Below are 18,396 nucleotides of genomic sequence, written 5' to 3'. Positions count from 1 at the left end.
GTGCTGGAGCGTGTCCAGAGAAGGGCAACAAAGCTGGTGAGGGGCCTGGATCACAAGTCTTATGAGGAGCAGCTGAGGGAACTGGGGTTGTTTAGTCTGGAGAAAAGGAGGCTGAGGGGAGACCTTATCACTCTCTACAACTACCTGAAAGGAGGTTCTGGTGAGGTCAGTACTGGTCTCTTCTATCAAGTAACCTGTGATAGGATGAGAGGAAATGGCCTCAAGTTGCGCCGGGGAGGTTTCCAGATGGGATATTGGGAAAAATTTTGTTGCTGAAAGGGTTGTCAGACATTGGAACAGGCTGCCCAGGGAAGTGGTTGAGTCACCATCCCTGCAGGTATTAAAAAAGCATATAGACAAGGCACTTCAGGACACGGTTTAGTGGGCATGGTTGATGGTTGGACTTGATGATCTTAAAGGTCTTTTCCAACCTAAATGATTCTATGCTTTGTATTGATACAGTAGAGGAAGAACTGCTACCAAACAGAAAGCTTCCAGGTTATGTTTGTTATCCATAGAATACCATTACATAAAATACTCATTGATGCACCTTGGCATAATCCAGTTTCTTCTGCCATACATAGCAGATTACTTAAAATATTTTTGATAGTAATAATCTCAAGGTGAATTAGATGCTACAAATGCAAATAGTGTCACAATTTGGCTGGGTTTCAGAAGGATGAATATCTACTTTTTCTTATGTTCATAGTGATAATGAAAGTGCTTTGTCCACATGCCATCTATGTAACTGTGCTGCTTATGTGAGAATGAACACTTTTTTCCATCCTTTTCTGAAGTAGGTTGATTCTGTAAAATGGGGCTGCTAGGGGACTTAAAGCACATACTCTGTGAAAATGTGGGCATCCTTTACACTATGCAGCTGAATAACACTAAAGGCGTAGTGGGAAGCTACTGGGAGTCTATCTGGGTTATGGTGCGTCTCGCAGACACACAAGCTACATGTCTGTGGGAATAGCCTGATGATATGAATTATTCAAAACAGTAGTTAAAATAAGTCTTACAGAAAACTAATTGACTGAAATTATGCTGCAAGGTCTGATAGAGTAGGAAGTTGTTTCATCTATTTACTGGTGGTGATAGGCTTGGAAAAAAAATTGTGGTACAGCATTAGGAAATTCTGAGTTTGCTTGCATGCAGATGTTTGAAACTGAGACCATGACTGAGAGACAGGTAGACTTTAGTATTTTATTGCATGTTGGCCAATTGAAGACACTATTCTTGGTATCATCTGAAGAAAAGTATGTATATTAATGTAGTTTCCAATGACAGCTACAGAAATCAAGCTAAGAACAGGCTTAAACAGAAAGTATATTGATTAAAGAACATGCTGAAAAAACCTGTGTGAAGACAGGAAAAAGCTTGGGAGTAGGGGCTGCTGTACCAGTGTCACAGATTTTCAATGTTTTTTACAATAGAATGGAATATAGTATTGACTTTGGCCTATAATAAGAGATGCTGTGTAGATTTGGTATTATTATTTTGCAATGACTGTCAGGAGATAGATTGGAAAGCAGTCTGAAGAGTGAAACTACAGGGCAAAGTACATTGTTTATCATATCAATAAACTTATGACACTGAGATGCACACATGACACTCTCAGTGACTCCAAAGTGTTCTAGAAGTCTGCCTTGTTTTTCATATTACCTTTGGAACAATAGACATGTCCACAGGCTCTCATATATTGGAATAACATTGATGGGAATAAAATAATTAGGGAAGCATGCAAATCTGCTGCAGAAATTATGTGTAAATATCTTTTGAGCATTCTTGTTTGTTTCTATACAATGAAACATTTACTATGTTGATGCTGCTGTGAATAGTCTGTATAACCAGCAATAGTAAGTGGAGTTACTCTGGGTTTCGGTTTCCTTACAGCTGAGGACTGAGTCTAGCACAATGCCTCAAGAATAACTTGATGCAGTTCAGATTAAACACTCTTCCCTATGCAACAGTAATTATGTAATTATGAGTGTGGTGGGTAGTGCACTGTTAAAATGAATGATGATGACAGGTGTCCAAAGTGGAACAGGTTGCTGGGGTCTATGGTTAGACGTGTGTGTAGAGAAAGGAGTGGTGTTAAATTGAAGAGAATAGAACAAAATCAGAGCTATAGGCAGAGGGAGACAGCGAGAACTTTCAGTGACAGAGAACCTTGCCTAAGCAGCATTCTGTAGCAGGTCATTGTAAGGCTTTTTTTATTCCCGCTGAGGTGGAGGAAGAAGGGAGTAAATCCATAAATTAATCTAATGAAATGTTTTTCGTGATTATTTTTGACTTGACTTAACTTGTCACCCTTTGTTGTTTACTATGAAAGTTCTGATGACTTAATGCCTATGAAAGGGTGAAACTGCTTAAAGCCTGAATGCAAAGGCCTTACAGTTTGATCTGTGATAACTTCTAGAGTAGATTAAATTAATGAGAGGAGGAATTAAGTTAAAACTCTATCTATACAACTAATGCAGACTTTTTGAAGGTACTTCTGTATTAACTTGACCTGTGTTGAAAGGTTTAAAAGATTTAAACAATCAAGTCCAATTTTCAATTGAGTGACTTAAGCATCCATGAGTCTGCAAGATCTACTGACTGCAGATGAGTCTCAGTTTCTTTTAATGTTTAAGATGCTTCTGAAAATAGGACTGGGCTATCTAACTTAGACCTTGCAAGATAAGCAGATAATTCTTTAAAGATCTGTCACAGCTTCATGACTTAGTGTATAATAAGCTACTCTGCTTGATTGAAATTCTGACTATTGTCAGACATGTCCAGGATTGATTCAAACTTACAGACTTTTTGGCATAGTTGTTCCACTATTAACCTTCCAAAAGGTTTGCCAGTGCCTCAAATATTTGTCAGGACTCTTTTTATATGTAGCAAAGAATTGGGAGTTGTGACTGTGATGTATCAAACATAACCTCTTAATACTACCCAGATTTCAACTTGAAGGATATTTATGCCAACTAGTGTATATAGTACCCATTAACTCCACCTGAGTGTTGGCATCCATTCAATTAAATGCTCCTTTTAAGAAGTATAAACCTCTGAAACATTAAGAATCATGTAAAAGGAAAAAAAATACCACAGCCACTTTTTAAAAATGAACCGAATCCTTTTGTTCTTGCTTTATGTGCATGTTTTACTGTAGTTCTAAATCATTAAATTAAATTGTATCTTTCAAAGCTTTTAATTAAATTTTTCATCATACTTTTTATTTCTCTCTATAGTATAATGAAGAACTTCACTATGTAGAGCCATGTCTGAATGGAACATTAGTTCAAGCAGACAGAGCCAACAAAGAGGTAAGGAATGAAAGTAACAGAACAGCAGAGAGATAGGATGCAGTGCATAACAATGTGCTATAATGATCTTTTCCTAGTACAATGCATTCTGTTATTAGAATTTATTAATTATTCTCCTTATGCCATTTCAAAAGACTCTTATGTGACTCAGTAGGAGGAAAAAGAAATAATCTCCTAGTCAATAAATTTAATGGAAAAATACAGAAATCACTGAAAATATACTGTTAATACAGTTTAGTAATTACTTTAATTAAAATATTTATGTTGCTTTAAATTGAACCATCATTCCGTTACCAAAAATTACTGAGGAAGAGATGGCACACTTAAGTCAAACTAACACTAAAATTGAAACAAAATCTCAAAACAAATGAAATCAAGTATAATACTGTGTGAATAAAAAAAAAAAAAATCAGCATTCCAAACAGGTGTGTCAAAATAATAATGCATTCACTCAAGAAAGGTCTGTGAAAGTGTTCAAATTAATTACATCCTGCTGGCATTTTTCAGTTTAAAAAATTACAGTGATTTCAGTGAAAGTTGTATTTGAAGGGAGATTGCAGTATGAATCTGCAGCTTGAAGTTTAGTTTATTGCCTGCCATCCACATGCAGTTGCTCTGTGCAAGCGTTATTCCCTATGCAAGCATTATTCCATCACACTTCTTAGAAGGGTAAGGTAAGATTGTTTACGCCATGTAAAACTATGAAATAAGATAGTTGAAAAGTCCTGTGTTTCTTGTAGAGGGAAAGGCCTGTTAAAATAAGCCACTTGTGTTATAGAGCTTCTTCCCTGCTAAAGCTTTCCATCTTCTTAAAATGACTTGTCCATGTATACCGAGTCTTTGTTATGGCTGGAGAGGGCAGCAGTCTTGCATCTTTCTTTAAATACTTCTCTTTTTTAACTAAAGGAAATCAGAAGAGTTTCAGCTCAGCACTGAATTGTGCTTAACATTTAGTGCGGTAGTTCATTTTTGCTGAAGAAGTCAATGAGGTGTTACAATAAGTAGAAAAAATTGCTCTGAAAACACACTTGAAGTGTGTCACTGTTAGGTCTTTTTATGTATACCAGGACAAAATGAATTTGACCTCGTTATGCTGAACTTTAGTCCATTGTATTATTTACATGAGTTCTTTCTGTTTTACCTACACATACACTTACATTCTACAGGAATTATTCTTCATGGACTGCTTCCTTAATGTACTTGATGTTCTCCACTGTTGATTCTTAGATTATCTAAATATTTGGTTACTATGTGGAATGGCATGGACTGTTTCTAATCATTTAGTATTGAAGACCCTTATTTGTGAACTGTGATGCAGTTTTCTGAATGAGCACTTTATTGTGGGTGCATCTAATGAGCCATATGAAAGCTGTGCATGTTCTAGACTTAAAACTAAAGATTCAACTATATTGTCCAGATGTACTGTCTGGAATTAATCCTACTGTTAGCCTTTCCATCACTCTGCAACTGATCAAAATGCAGATTACTAGACACCCATATGTTACTTAATGTCAGATTCATTTTAATTTAATTGATCAAAAAGTTTTTATGCCACCCAGATGATGCTCAGATTTTATGGACAGTGCTCAATTATTCAAAATAGCTAAGTAAAATTTCATATTTTGTTCTTCAGAGTAAGCTTCAATATAGTTCCTAGTTAGCTAAATTATTATTATTTTTTATTATTTCTGGAATCACTTTGTGCTTTATTTTGCCTATAAAGTGAATAATTCATGCAAGGTTTCAGAGAATAATGAAATATGACCTTTTTTCCTGTTATTCGTATTAGTGAGCTAGTTATTGTTCTTTCCTTGAAAGGCCAGAACTAGAGGATAAGCTTGAAATAGGTAGAATGTAATAGTTCTGTGTATTTTTTATATACTATGACTTTGTCAATCTTCATTTGTTTCTTAACCTCTGTGAATTTATAGGTTCTTATTTTTTTTCTAGTTTGTGTAATGAAGTTAACAATTTATTTGCCTAAACACTGGAAGGCACAAAAGTGCCATTGTCCTGAGTATAGCTCAGAGTATAAAGGAAAGATCGCCAAGGAGATGGACAACCACTTAATCGTAAATGAGTAGTTCAGTTATCGTGCTTCTGAATTCATAGTTACAAACAGCTTCCTGAATTGTCTGATATTGTTGTAAGATCTGATACTATGTGATTTGAATATACCAACACAGCAAAATTACCTGGGGGCCTCATCAAAAAGTTACTGAATTTCCTAGAAAAGTTTCTCTTGAATTCATAGTCTTTTGGTCAGGTCCATAGAAAAAAGATGTCTTAAAATATTGTTACTATGCACATTCCAAAACTGGTCAAGAGCTATCAGGGTAATTAGCTGTGTTTTGGAACTCATCATAAAAATTCTATCATTTGGGTTGTTACTTTCATTTCTGTGAGTCTGACAGATGTACCAGGCTTCTCCTGTAGTTTTTTTTCTGTGTAATTGCCAAATGTCCATTGTAGTATCAGATGAAAGTAGATGAAATTACACTTTCTCAACCAGTCTTACAAAGTAAATACTCCTTTGCATGTTCACTGGTAATAATAGCTCTTTCTTTTGGTAATTAAAGGATAAAACAGAAACAAGAAAAATATCACGACAAACACTGTAATATGTATTTTTTCAAACAGCCATTATCAACATATAACCATAAGTTTCTGCATTGGCAAAGTAGAGCAGGTGATTGACAGGCAATATTTTAAAATATATGCTGTTGTTTCAGTTTATATGTATATACATATGCCTGATATTTTGGAAGGTCAACGTAGGTCTGAAGATGTAACGATATATTCCTTCCAGAAATTTCTATTCTTTATCTTTCAATGTCAAATATTCTGCTCAATTGAATGGGGGCAAGGATGACCACATCTGTTACTACCAGTATAAGCTCCATTAGCACCAAAATAAATACAAGCATTTTAAAATACATTAGAATGTTTTCTCTTTATCTAGCAAATATCTATTCCCATATGCTAATTTTAAACAGAAACAATTAGAAATTGCTGTAATGATATTTTATATTGCTATAGTTTTCCCTTATGTGGAAAGAGGAGATGTATGTTGCTGACGATTGCAGGGACTGAATTTTTAACAGTTCACTCTACCACTCTTTTATATTGCTATATATACATTTGACCTTACTAAGGACAGGTATTTCTTAATGCAGCATTTGTTGCTGGAAGCATGCATAAAGCCAGTTTTACCAAGCTATTAATTTATGCTGAGTAAACTTTAAGTTCTACCATTTGGGCAGTATATTTCTCTCTCTTTTTTCTTTTTTTTTTTTTTTTTTTAAACTATAATACGTGAATGCCAATATCAAAAATTCCCATCAAATGACCCTTAAAAAAACCATAAAATCCCCCCAACACACACACCCACCCACCCCAGTTCTTGCTAACTGTATCTTGCTATGTTGATCTGACATCACATGTAGCAAATAAACACAGTTCTTAGAAGCAGAGATAAGAAATTACTTTGAAATGTTTGACTGGAGCTTTTTATCTCAGGAGGAAAGCAGCTGTTTCAATAACTCCAAATGAAAATTGCTTTCACAGGATCAGTACCCCAGTCTACATTTGCCTTGAAAGTATTTATTGAAGAACTACTACGCTGTCTTTATATAAGACTCAGATGTTTTCAAATGGAATCTTTCTACTCTAAGAATGTCACTTTTAAACATGCTGAATGTCTTTCTTTGAATCAAGTTTTCTTTAATCTCTAAACTTTAACAAAACAAAGAAATAGAAAAAGAAAATACAGACGATTAGGCTACCTTATCACTTGCACTTCATTTATAGTAAGCTAAGGGGCAAACCAGCTTCTCAGCAGAATAGAGTTTAGGGTTAAATTATACTAACTTGGGGCAGATGGGCCAGGGCTGAACTTGGGGAGAGATCAGATCCTCTTTTTTGAGGAGGGCTGAGTGTGGTGGTTGCTTCTGCTGAGAGGGTTCCATTCTGCCAGCGCAGACACTGCCCTGCTCATCCTGACCTCTTGCACAGCTGCAGTAGCAGCCAGCCTGGCTTTCCAAGATGCAGGCATAAGTAAAATAGTTTGGTTTGCCACCCGCAGCAGTCTGGGGCCTCAGGCAGTTGGGCTACAGCCAAAGCCTATTCTGTTCCCATGCACAGCCTGTCTAGGTAATATGAAACCTGGGAGCATCTTCAGGGAATGGAGCATGAGGATTTATTTTTTTTTTGGTAGGCTACAGGAAACTGCTTCAGCCTTAGGGCTTATAGCAGCCTGGGAAATGAGTGCTTCTTAACGGTGTTGGTACTGAATATTCAATGGGATTACGGGTAGCAAATGAACATGCTCTCTCACATTCAAGGATGGGTTGCAGAAATTCTTCTCCGTAATGGGCAGGGAATGTAACAGACTTCCAAAGCACCAGACTTTCAGAAAATCCAATTAGTCCTAAAAAAAAAAAAAAAAAAAAAAAAAGGCTATCTGGTATCTGGTTTACACATTTTCTCAGCGAAGCAGTTTGGCTCTTGCTTCCCCCCCATCTCTTCTTTTGTGGGGAGGGAAACAGTATTGTAAACCCAGTGTTAGTTCCACACATTGGCTGTAGACCACTTACTATTATTTTCTGGACCACAGTGTGGGAACTACTTACCTAAAAGAAAAAAATCCACTCTTGTTAAAGTATGAAAAAGCATTTAAAGCATTGTAACCATCTTATATCCACTCATTGGTGACACTCTCCATTGAGTAATTGGCTGAGTTTTCTGTTCCAAATGTCAGGAAAGATATTATAAAGTCCACATTCCCCCACCCCCCCCCCATGCCCCCCCAACCCTTGCCCTGGCCATTTTTCTCTTTCAAGTAGGAATGTGGGCCTGACACTAGAGTAAATCTGTACAAAGTGCATCCAGAGCAAGGAAGTTGCATTTCTCTTTGAGTGACAACCCAATTGTAGTGATGAAGCTGCATTCATTTCCTCTGCAATATGCAATCTGTATTCTGGTTGCATCTTTACTTAAATTATTATTTCTCTACCCCTGTGGTTAATATTTTAGGTGTCTGTTCTCACGGCCACTTTAGTAAGGAGTCACAAGTTAGGTTTACTTGTTAATTTATATGGTATAGGAGCCCAAGTTAGCCGAAGATTCTTGATCGTGCATTTTTTTGTTAAGTAAAGATAGTTAAACAGAAAAGAGAATGTAGCATGAGTACTTTTACCTTTGCAGCTTTCAACTTAGCCAAATGCATATTTTGAAGATTGGTACAGCAGATTTCATAGTGATTGGCATAGTGAAGGCAGGATTTTTTTTTTTTTTTTTTTTTTTTTTGAGCAAGCCTCATAATACCTGTAGGGGTTACTTGATCAAGATCACTCCTTGATTAAAGCACTGATAAATATCTGTCTGGTGCATTACAGTAGATTGTTAAAGGGTATCAAATAAGTTTAATGTAATTAAGCATTTAAACATTTAATATATTCATGCATTTTTATTATGGGAAAGGAATGAAGGTTGGAGAAAACAGGTTTTTCAGCCCTGAATCTCCAGCATGTTGATCAAGTAACATGCTTTTCTTTAAGAAAGTGTGAGGATACATTGAAAGAAATGATGATTCTAAGCATCTAACCTGTTCCCTTCCAGCTTCAAGAACAGCAAAGTAATGCAGTCTTGAGTTGTAAATCTTCATTTAACTTTTTTTTTTTTTACTGCGAGCAACAACCTACAAGGAAGAGATGCAAGTATAATATGTTTAGAAATTTCCAGAGGTTTTGATCAAGTATTTTTTTTCTGTAAAAGATGTGTTATGTGTAGCTTTTTATTGAGGATCTAATTGCACCTTGAATTTCTGTCAGATACAACTTCAGAAGGTATAATGCTTTTGAGAAACCTTATTGAATCAAGTCTGGTTTATGTATTTATAAAAGACAAACTTAAACTTCAAATATGTCAGACTGATGTGAGTGGTGTTAATATATGTGCCAACAGTTTTACTAAGATACAAACTAGGCATCCCAGTGCTAGACTTCTTCCAAGATACGGTGTTTCTACTTTCATTTTTACAATAGGGGAATACAGTAATTTGTTTTAAGAATAATTATAATTTCAGGTGATATGGCAGGCATCAAGTTGCATCCACTTATTTCTATAATTTTTCATAACCTAGCATTTGACATTAAATTTTTATGTTGGCACATTCCTGCATTGAAGGTTCATTTTAGATATGTGGAGACATATTCTCAGAAAGTTGTAAGCTATCCCTAATTTGCAAAACTTGCTTCAAGTTTCATTTATCACAAAAATGAAATCTATAATTACATTGGGTAGCATAAATGAGGTTGAAATTAATCTGTGATCCTAAATGTGGTTTAGTAATATAAAATATGTAACATATATTTGAATTTTACCAGACTAATTTATAATTTGGCATCAGCATTAAACAGCTGCTACCTTGAAGTGTATCAATTTGCTATACACAAATTTAAAAAAGAGTGGGAAATAGTTCAGACACTATTCTGTCACCGTCTGCACTTTCTCCACAAATTACAAACATGTGGAACTGCCTATTTTAATACTAGTTTTCTTGGGCCAAGAGGTTTTCATCTTTGAGAAACTCCATGTTACAATTTACCTACCCCAAAGGAATCGGATGACAATCTGATTTAATGTAACTCCAGATTTAAAGTAACAATATTACAATATACATTCCTCTTTTATATGTTGTTTTAATGTACTATATATGGATTGAGGACATTTCTCTGTAAATGTTTCCAGATGAAATATATCATCTTCTAGATGCACAGATAGGCACAGTAACTCCAAACTAAATCAAGAACTTACCCCTGTGTAAATTAGAATGACAAAAATAGGCAGATGTAGTATATACCTTCCAATGAGCTTTTATTTTTATATGCAATTACCAGAAATTAAATAACCAGAAGACTGATTCAGCAATGAAGCTGAGTGAAATTGCCAATAAGAGGTCGGTAAACACAATTTTTGCATATTGAATTTTATTTAAGCAAATTACTTAGGTGTATAGTTATCTATCCATCTCTGTCAGATCTCCAAAAAGATTGTGGACTGCATTGCTTAGCTGTTAAAAAACCCAAAACGTAAAGTCTCACTGAAATCTACTTTTTTTAAAACTGGCTAGCCGTTACAGACCCTGAAAACTTTCAGCTAGCCCCAGACCATTGAAATTTGGTCTGAAGTTTTCTATTGCAGCCCCAGGCAACAAATCTACTTAACAAGAATTTGTTTTTAATCTGAGTATATTGAATCTTGAGCTCTTTGTTCAGAATTGTTTTCAGGATTGTTTTCCTGGAAAAAATCCAGTCTGCCAAGACAACGTTCCAGGGAACGCAAGTGGTTGGATAATCACCACCGGCAAGCTAACCTGTAGTTGCCCTGGCAATGGATTTTAAATGGGATGATGCTTAAATGCATTTTACAGATGTGAATGCACATTTATCAACTGTTAGTACATGTGGGTAAACTTCCCTGTGACACATCAGTAAACATCACTCTCCCACCTCCCACGTATGCTTTCTGATTGTTGTGTGGGTTTTTGTTGGGTTTGTGTTTTTTTCCCCCACTGGTTTATATGCTGATGTAGTTCATCTTCACAAATCTGATAATCTTTGCCACGTATGTCTCAGGAACATTTGGAGTTACAGCATGCATGGATGAATATGTGAACTAATACTAGAAGTAGCAAAGACTTGCACTAAAACTGACAGAGAAATCAGGAGGAATGTTGAACCTGTTAACAATGCTATTCTGTAGGAAGCTCACCCTCGTCAAACAATTAATAGCAAATATAGTTTTCCAGTGTAACTGTATAAACTCTGCTGCATGTATCAGTTGTGAATTGTTGCTTCCCTCTTTAGAATCAGTGGAAAATGTTTTATTCATGTATGCTTAGACTTGAATCCATGGTCCTGTAACCTCATCTAGTTTGGGTATTCCTACTCATAATAAATGGTACCTTATTTTTGGTAATCACAAGTAAGCTGTAATAAAATTTATCCCAGGGTACTGGGACTACTGTGTAGCATATTGCCTTAATGAGAAGGAAATAAAAACTTTGCTGGTTGTAATAAAAATGCTGAAAACTCTGTAAATGGAAAGTTGGGCATAACTCAAGTAACTAATTCAGAAGCCCTAAAATAGAAAAAAAAGAGGCTGGTTTAGCTAGGTAAGTAGGAAGATAAGAGATGGGGACTTGATTTAGTCAGAAGTTTACAACAGTAAACTCACTACCAGTGTACTTCTATAGTGTCAGTGGTAGAGAAATAGAATATAAAGGCAAACAGGTTTTCAAGTCTTCCAGAAAAAGGATCTACTACAAGCCATAGCAAGCTGAACTTATTGGGTGATGTATTTCTATTTGTGAGGTTTCAGGTGGTGTCCTCATGCTAAGATGCATTAAAACAGCCTGTGAAGTCTTGTAGACTGTATACCAATTAAAACTTGAGCCAAACATGCCACTATTGTGACTAGCTTTGTCGTGATGCTAGGGAAAAATCCATCAGTGAAATTCTGCAAATATTTGCTATGGTAAAAAGAAGCTATAACAAAACACGAATGCCAGTCATTAGGGAGTATTACATTAGCTGACAACGTGTCTGCTCTTCTTGTATATGTCTGAGATGGCATGTTTGTTACAGCACTTACCTGGCATTTGAGAATTGGAACTCAGTTCTCTGCTTGAATGTATCATTACTTGCTTTCAGATGTGTTTGTTTCCTCAGATGTCAAATGAGGATGGCTGTACTTTTTTCTTCTCCTTTCTTTTTCTTGTTTAAAAAGAGTAAAACCTTGAAGGTTATGGAGCCCAAAAAGTTTCCCTGACTGTTGCACAGACATGGGACTCTTTCACATTTGTTAGGAGCGTGACCAGGTTCTGTTCACTTCCAGAATGTAAAAATTTGTCATCTTGTTGTGATTATAGATACCAGTCAGCTTTTGTAATCTCAGAGAGTAAACCTTGTGAAGCCATTAGAACAACATACAAGATAAGAGACCAATAAAAAGAGACACCTTGGAATTTCTTCAGAATTGCCTCCAAATCAGTAAATTATTCTTCAGCTTTACTATGAGCTAGATAAACCAGTGTGTCATTTTAGCTACAAAGTTGGGACCTTCTGCCATAAAGGAAAAAAATCAGTTTTCATTTTTCTGGCCTTCATCTCAGAAGAGTTTTTAAATTGCCTGCAATGACCTGAAATTAGGAAAGGAACATCAGATTCTCACCGGTATTCAGATAGCCCCCTCTACTTCCCTAAATTCTTCTGTGTTCTGAATCATGAAAAAGTGTTCTGAATCTTTGCAAAATCATACATGTCATCTCCCAAGCACTGATTTGTTGAAATAAATTACTTAACTTGAATTATTTAAATGTATTAACTATTAAACCCTAATAAACCAGAAGTAGGAAATTGAAAAAAGAAGTAACAGAAATATGACTTGCTATCATATTTTGCCAGTGAATTTTACCCTAATCTCTGAAGTCTGAAAATTTAATGTAATCATGTAACCAAGTATGGTCCAAAATCCCTACAATTGTTGATGAAGCTGTGAGGCTAGAAAAAGTGAATACACCTGGGTGTACCAAAAAACGTTTTCAATAATCTCATTATAAGAGAAACTCCAAGTTCTATCGTGATAGATGGTCACAAATTTATACTCTTGCTCAGTTATGCCAAAGCCATAGGCAACAATGGTGTGATTTTAGTATTCTGTATAACTGTCCCATGAAGCATAGAATATGAAGACCATTAAAGTTATTTCTATGTTCTTCCTCATTTAGGTTCTGAAATAGTCCAAGACAAGTTGGGTCACCTGATTTTTAAGTAGAAATAGGCACGTGAATATTATTTTCATCTTTGGAAAAACAGTGTCAGTATACCCCGGTTGTTCTTCAAACAGGCATATTTGTAACTTTTACCTAGGAAAAGAACCCATTTCCTGACTCTAGGTCCATCAACTGTATTTGTTGGTTTGTTTCTGACTTGGAGGGTCCTAACAACTTCTGCACAGTTTAAAAAGAAAAGGAGAGAACCTTTTTGATTTGCATACGTGGATTATTATCAGATGTTAGGATCACTGGGAGTTTCTGGTTTTGACAAACGATAGTGTTTATAAACAGACAAAATCAGCAGCATGCAAGGGTACAAGACCAAGTGTACGCATCATCAATGTTCTGGTTTGAACCCTTGTAGATATATGCAGAGACCGTGTCCTGGCTGACATGCACAAGTGCATTTGTATCCTCACTCTCTTCAGCTCATGTTTTTCAGCCACTTCTAAATGGATCATAGATACCTCCACAGATGAACACATCTATGCTTCCTCACTGTAATAAAGACACAGCTTCTTCTGTTGAGCTCTGGCCTTATAATTTTGTAATCAGACATCAGAGTCTGATTGTCATAATTGTGTGCCTAATTAACATTCAGAATTACCAAGATTATGCATGTCAATTAGGTATTTGATTCCACAATTAGATATTGCGCATTCTGGTAACTGCACATGGAAATTAGGCATAAAGTTGCATGCGAATTTTTGTGCACACAGTTGGACAGATATCCAATTCAAACTCAAGGAAATTGAGATATTAAACTACAGGGGCTCCCAATAGGACAGTAAAGAGAATCTGAGATAAACCAATATTATTTCTTGTGCAGTTTATTACTAAAAAGAGGTATTTAAGATGTAAAGATTAAAAGATGCTTTTTGAGTCATTAAGAGCAGGAGACTCCCACTTTCTGGGATCTGTTTGATTTCTGAAAGTTATTGAAGGTGGAATTGAGGTGTGTTTAACTCATTCCAAAATCACTTTTTCTTTAAATTGATGTTTCAGTGGTTAGTGTCCTGCCCTGACATTTTTTCACTCCTACTAGGGTTGAAATATACTTTCCTGTTTTGCGGTGCTTTTACAAGGGATGAAATAATTGAGTGGCAGTTGGAGACACATGTGGGCAAGTTGTAGAGAAATTTTGAGAGGCATACTAGTTTGAAACTTTGGTTTTCTCATACACAAAGAATACAATGCTTTTAAAAATGCCTTTTCCAATAATAAAGGGGCCACTATAGCATGACTGGCAGGGCATTGCTGTACTGACTGGACACATGAAATGGGAAAAAAATGAGTGTTTGGAGATTTGGATTTTTTTCTTAAAGATTTTCCTTAAAACAACAGCATGACAGATAATAGTTGTATCAGTAGTATGCCCTTTGAAGTCATAGTAAGGTACCACTCTTTAAGAGGGTGCAAAACCAGTCTTTATGAAAGTACAACAGTACATTTTGATGGTTTGATAATAAACAGCCTTAGCTAGATGTAGAGTGAACAGTCTGAGGAAGCTATTCTTTGTGCTGCCTATAAAATGAAACATGATTTCTTTTGGCAGGCATCCAATTAATGCCACACATCAAGGGCATCTGGTATGATAAAAAGGGAAACAAAGAAATGTTACTTTGAATGTTGTTGTGTGATTTCTCCAGTGGACATACAAAGGGCTGAAATTCTCAAAAAAACCCAAAGACAAGATAGAGAATGGAGTTGGTTTAAAAAATAAATCAAAAACCCCCATAAACCCCCTCCAGACAAACAAAGATCAAACCACACATGCATTTTAGTTATTTAATCCTTTTGCAGAATCACCTTGTAGCATCTGTTCACTGCAATGCCTGGAGGCAGAAAACATTGATTTGTTAAAATTCATAGTGCATGAAATCGATTTTTAACATTTTTACTATTTTATGTCAAACACCACTATTATATTTCTTCATATATCAACAGTGTATTTTTCAGAACCTGTATATATGTACACCTATGGCAAGAGAATGTATTTGTTCTCCTGACAGATCATGTGACCTGGATTATACACTAGAGATGATACTGTTTACTAGTAATTTTTTGTAATCTGCTTATGCTGTATGTTCATATTTGATTATGTATATGGATTGTAATAAATATTCCACTGTACTTGTCTCTGAAATATTCAAATATTTTATAAAATATTGGTTTTTTAATACCAAAATAATTCTAGTTTAATTATGAAGCAGTAATGTATTCAGAAGAGAAATATGATTTATAATAAATATTTATTTTAACGTATCTGATTTATGAAAAGGTAAGATTAGAAACTTATTTCCAATACGAAAATTTGGCTTTATTGATTTTCAGAGAACTCTTCTGTTTCAGGGTGAATCCCTGTGTTAGTAGGGAAACATCTGTGGTAACTGTAAACTAACCTTAGTGCAATGTGTCTGGAAGAGATGGGCTGTGAGCACAGGGCTGCTTCAGTAGCTTGAAAAGGTCTAGTCAACACATAACTTTGATGTTATGAAATTGTTTTTGACATTGAAACAATAGTAAACTGCTTGCTTTCCATATTTTTTTAACTGTTAATGACACTTTCTATTTAAAAATGTCAGCTATATGTAAAACTAGTTTTGCTAAGATGTTTCCTGGAGAATTTTATAAACATGATATATTTTAGTTCTTGAAGAATTCCATTCAACGATTTTAAATTTGTATGACCTTTACATATTTCATGAAAAACAGTTGTACTTTCTAAGCTTCTGAAAAGCTTTAACAACTGTAACAGTCCTGTGCTGTAGTTAATCCTTTTGTGTATGGACTGATGGCCATAAGTATTAAAATCACCCTGAGTACTGAAGTCAGTAGTCTCTGAATCTTGACTGCTGGTCAGTTACTGTGTTTTGAAGTAGCTCCAGAAAACACACTGCATTGTGCTGCTGACAGTTGAAGTAGCCCTTGTCTGGGAATATTTGATTATTTTGTATTCATTCTTATTTTCATTATTACTTGTAAAAAATATGAAAGGCACAATGCAAGGCACAGCAGTATTTTAATTCTTCTACAAAGATAATTAGTTTGATTTGGTTTTCTTGCCTATAATAATGCTTTAAGACCAATGGACTGATAAATAAAAATTTTCCACTTACCTATTGAGGTAACTTTTTTATCCAGTTGTGGAGACTGAAATAGTGCTTCACAAAAGCATTGCCTCCCCTGCTATTTCCCACCACATATGTCTTTGTTTTCTTCTTGCAAATTAATTATTATATTTTAAAATGTATTTAAAACAGTAATTACTAGTACCACAGAGATACTGAATAGTATTTACTTAAGTTAGCTGTGTTTAAGTTGGGGAAAAAAGGAACCGTTTTGCAGTGTAGCTGTGTTGGCATTTACGCTATCCCTGCTTATTTAGATGAACAAGACTGTGCCTTTCGGATGTTCAAAGTATTGAGCTGCAATGAACCATATTTACTAGGTCACTATGAAATAATTGTTTTGAAAAAGCAGCCCTTTTTTGTGGCTTCAGAATTGCCTAGAGGCTAGGATGTAAATTTTCCTGTTTCGACTTACTGAAATTTAATAATCAAATAGGAAATTCTCTGCCTTCCAATATACTGCTGTAATATCTTTTTATTTTATGAAATAATAAAAAAAAATGTTTCCATCATAGAAAATCAGGGGAGTGAAGTACTTGTTTGTTGATGTTGCATACAGTGTCCTTTTATGATAGCATGGTTCATGATATTGTTTTTAAAGATATATTGCTCCTTCTTATAAACCTAAGAGAATTTGTTTCTCCTCTGAATATACTGTTTTCACAAAGTAGTGCTAACATTGTTTTGAAAATGTGCTACTTAGTACTCCATAGCTTACATTTTTCTCTAAAAAATTACAATTTAATGTACATATTATATAGTAGTCCTGTGTTTTTGTTGAGTGCAAAATTCATGAAATTTTTCAAACTTCTGACATATCTGGAGAAATAACGTATGTTTAGAAAGAGGAAAATATAGGGTGAATTCTTACCTGTCAGCCTTTAAAAACTGCTTGTTATAAAATTTTACCCATGCTTATGGCCAGCAAGTATGACAGTGCTTAATGGATGAGCCATTTAAAACTACAAAAGTTTGGTTTAAGTGTGACTACACAACATAATACTGAAGATAGTCATATATAGCTAGCAAGTGGTTAGCCCTCTCTTTCTTCTTGTGTGGAGTAGTTCTTTATCAATCTAAATATTATATTGGCATTGACAAACTGCATTTAAACTGCAATAGCCTAATGATTAGGGCCTACTATCTTTTAGGGAGGGATCACAAAAACCCATAAAATCTCAAAGCTAAATTTCAGAAAGAATTATTTTTATTAAACAGAGGATCCTGAAAACTTAGAAACTGAATACATAGAAATAATGTAAAAATTACTGTATGAAGCGAAAAGAAGATATGGATATTGCTAAACAGAAATCCAAACAAAAAACCCAATGGAAAACTATTTGATTGAATAACTACCCAAAACCATATCTTGTGATACCTTTGCAGTATTATTGTTCTAACATATCCTTAGTTTACTGTGACTTCAAGAGTCAAAAGGATTAACCAGAAATTGCTGTGGTTTATGAATTAGTATATGCAGTCTTTTAAGCTTAATGAGTAGGTCTAAAGAAGAATTCAGAAATCCTTAATCATTGATATGTACAAATATACTGACAAATAAAACCCTGTTCATGTTTCAGCATTTCAGGGAACACCTTGACAAACTTTTTGCAAAAGGAATTGGAATGCTGGACATTGCTTTAAATGAAGCTTTCAACATGCTCAGTGAAGTAAGTTAATGCTTTTCAGATTTACACTGCTGACCCCTTTCTTACTATTTAGCAATTACTATCAATTTTAAGATAATAAATTAGAGCGAACTCAAAAATGTGATGGTAGTAAAATATTATATATAGAACAAGAATTTTATATAATCTGTGTGTGGTGAAAGATATAATTTTACATTTTGTATGTATACATTTTATATTAATGTATTTTATGTCTATATATACAGTATACACCTATGCATACATGTGTACATTAAATAAAGTTTATTTCAGTAGCTGTTCTAGGTGTTAAAAAATACTAGGGTAACAAGCAAATTTCACAGTTTAGATGTTTTTTTCTCTTTGGAAGGGCTAATGTTTTAGGAATGACAGGAATTTGTATATTCATAAACACTTTGAGAATACACACTGTTATTAGAGTTGTGAAATGATTGTTCATTGGT

The 18,396-nt window shown here is 34.9% G+C and overlaps 1 protein-coding gene across 1 annotated transcript in view; it reads left to right on the top strand.

Moving 5' to 3' along the window:
* Positions 1-18,396, top strand: part of CACNA2D3 (calcium voltage-gated channel auxiliary subunit alpha2delta 3) — a 475,703-nt gene that overhangs the window by 215,340 nt on the left and 241,967 nt on the right. Inside the window, exons 9-10 of the mRNA XM_075052542.1 lie at positions 3,243-3,317; positions 17,867-17,956. Coding sequence (XP_074908643.1) covers positions 3,243-3,317; positions 17,867-17,956 — 165 coding nt within the window. The remainder of the gene's footprint in view (positions 1-3,242; positions 3,318-17,866; positions 17,957-18,396) is intronic.

Source organism: Buteo buteo, chromosome 21, assembly GCF_964188355.1.
Source record: "Buteo buteo chromosome 21, bButBut1.hap1.1, whole genome shotgun sequence".
In the NCBI taxonomy this organism is placed as follows: Eukaryota; Metazoa; Chordata; class Aves; order Accipitriformes; family Accipitridae; genus Buteo; species Buteo buteo.
Note: the sequence above shows the minus strand (reverse complement) of the source record. Positions and strands in the feature narration are given on the sequence as shown.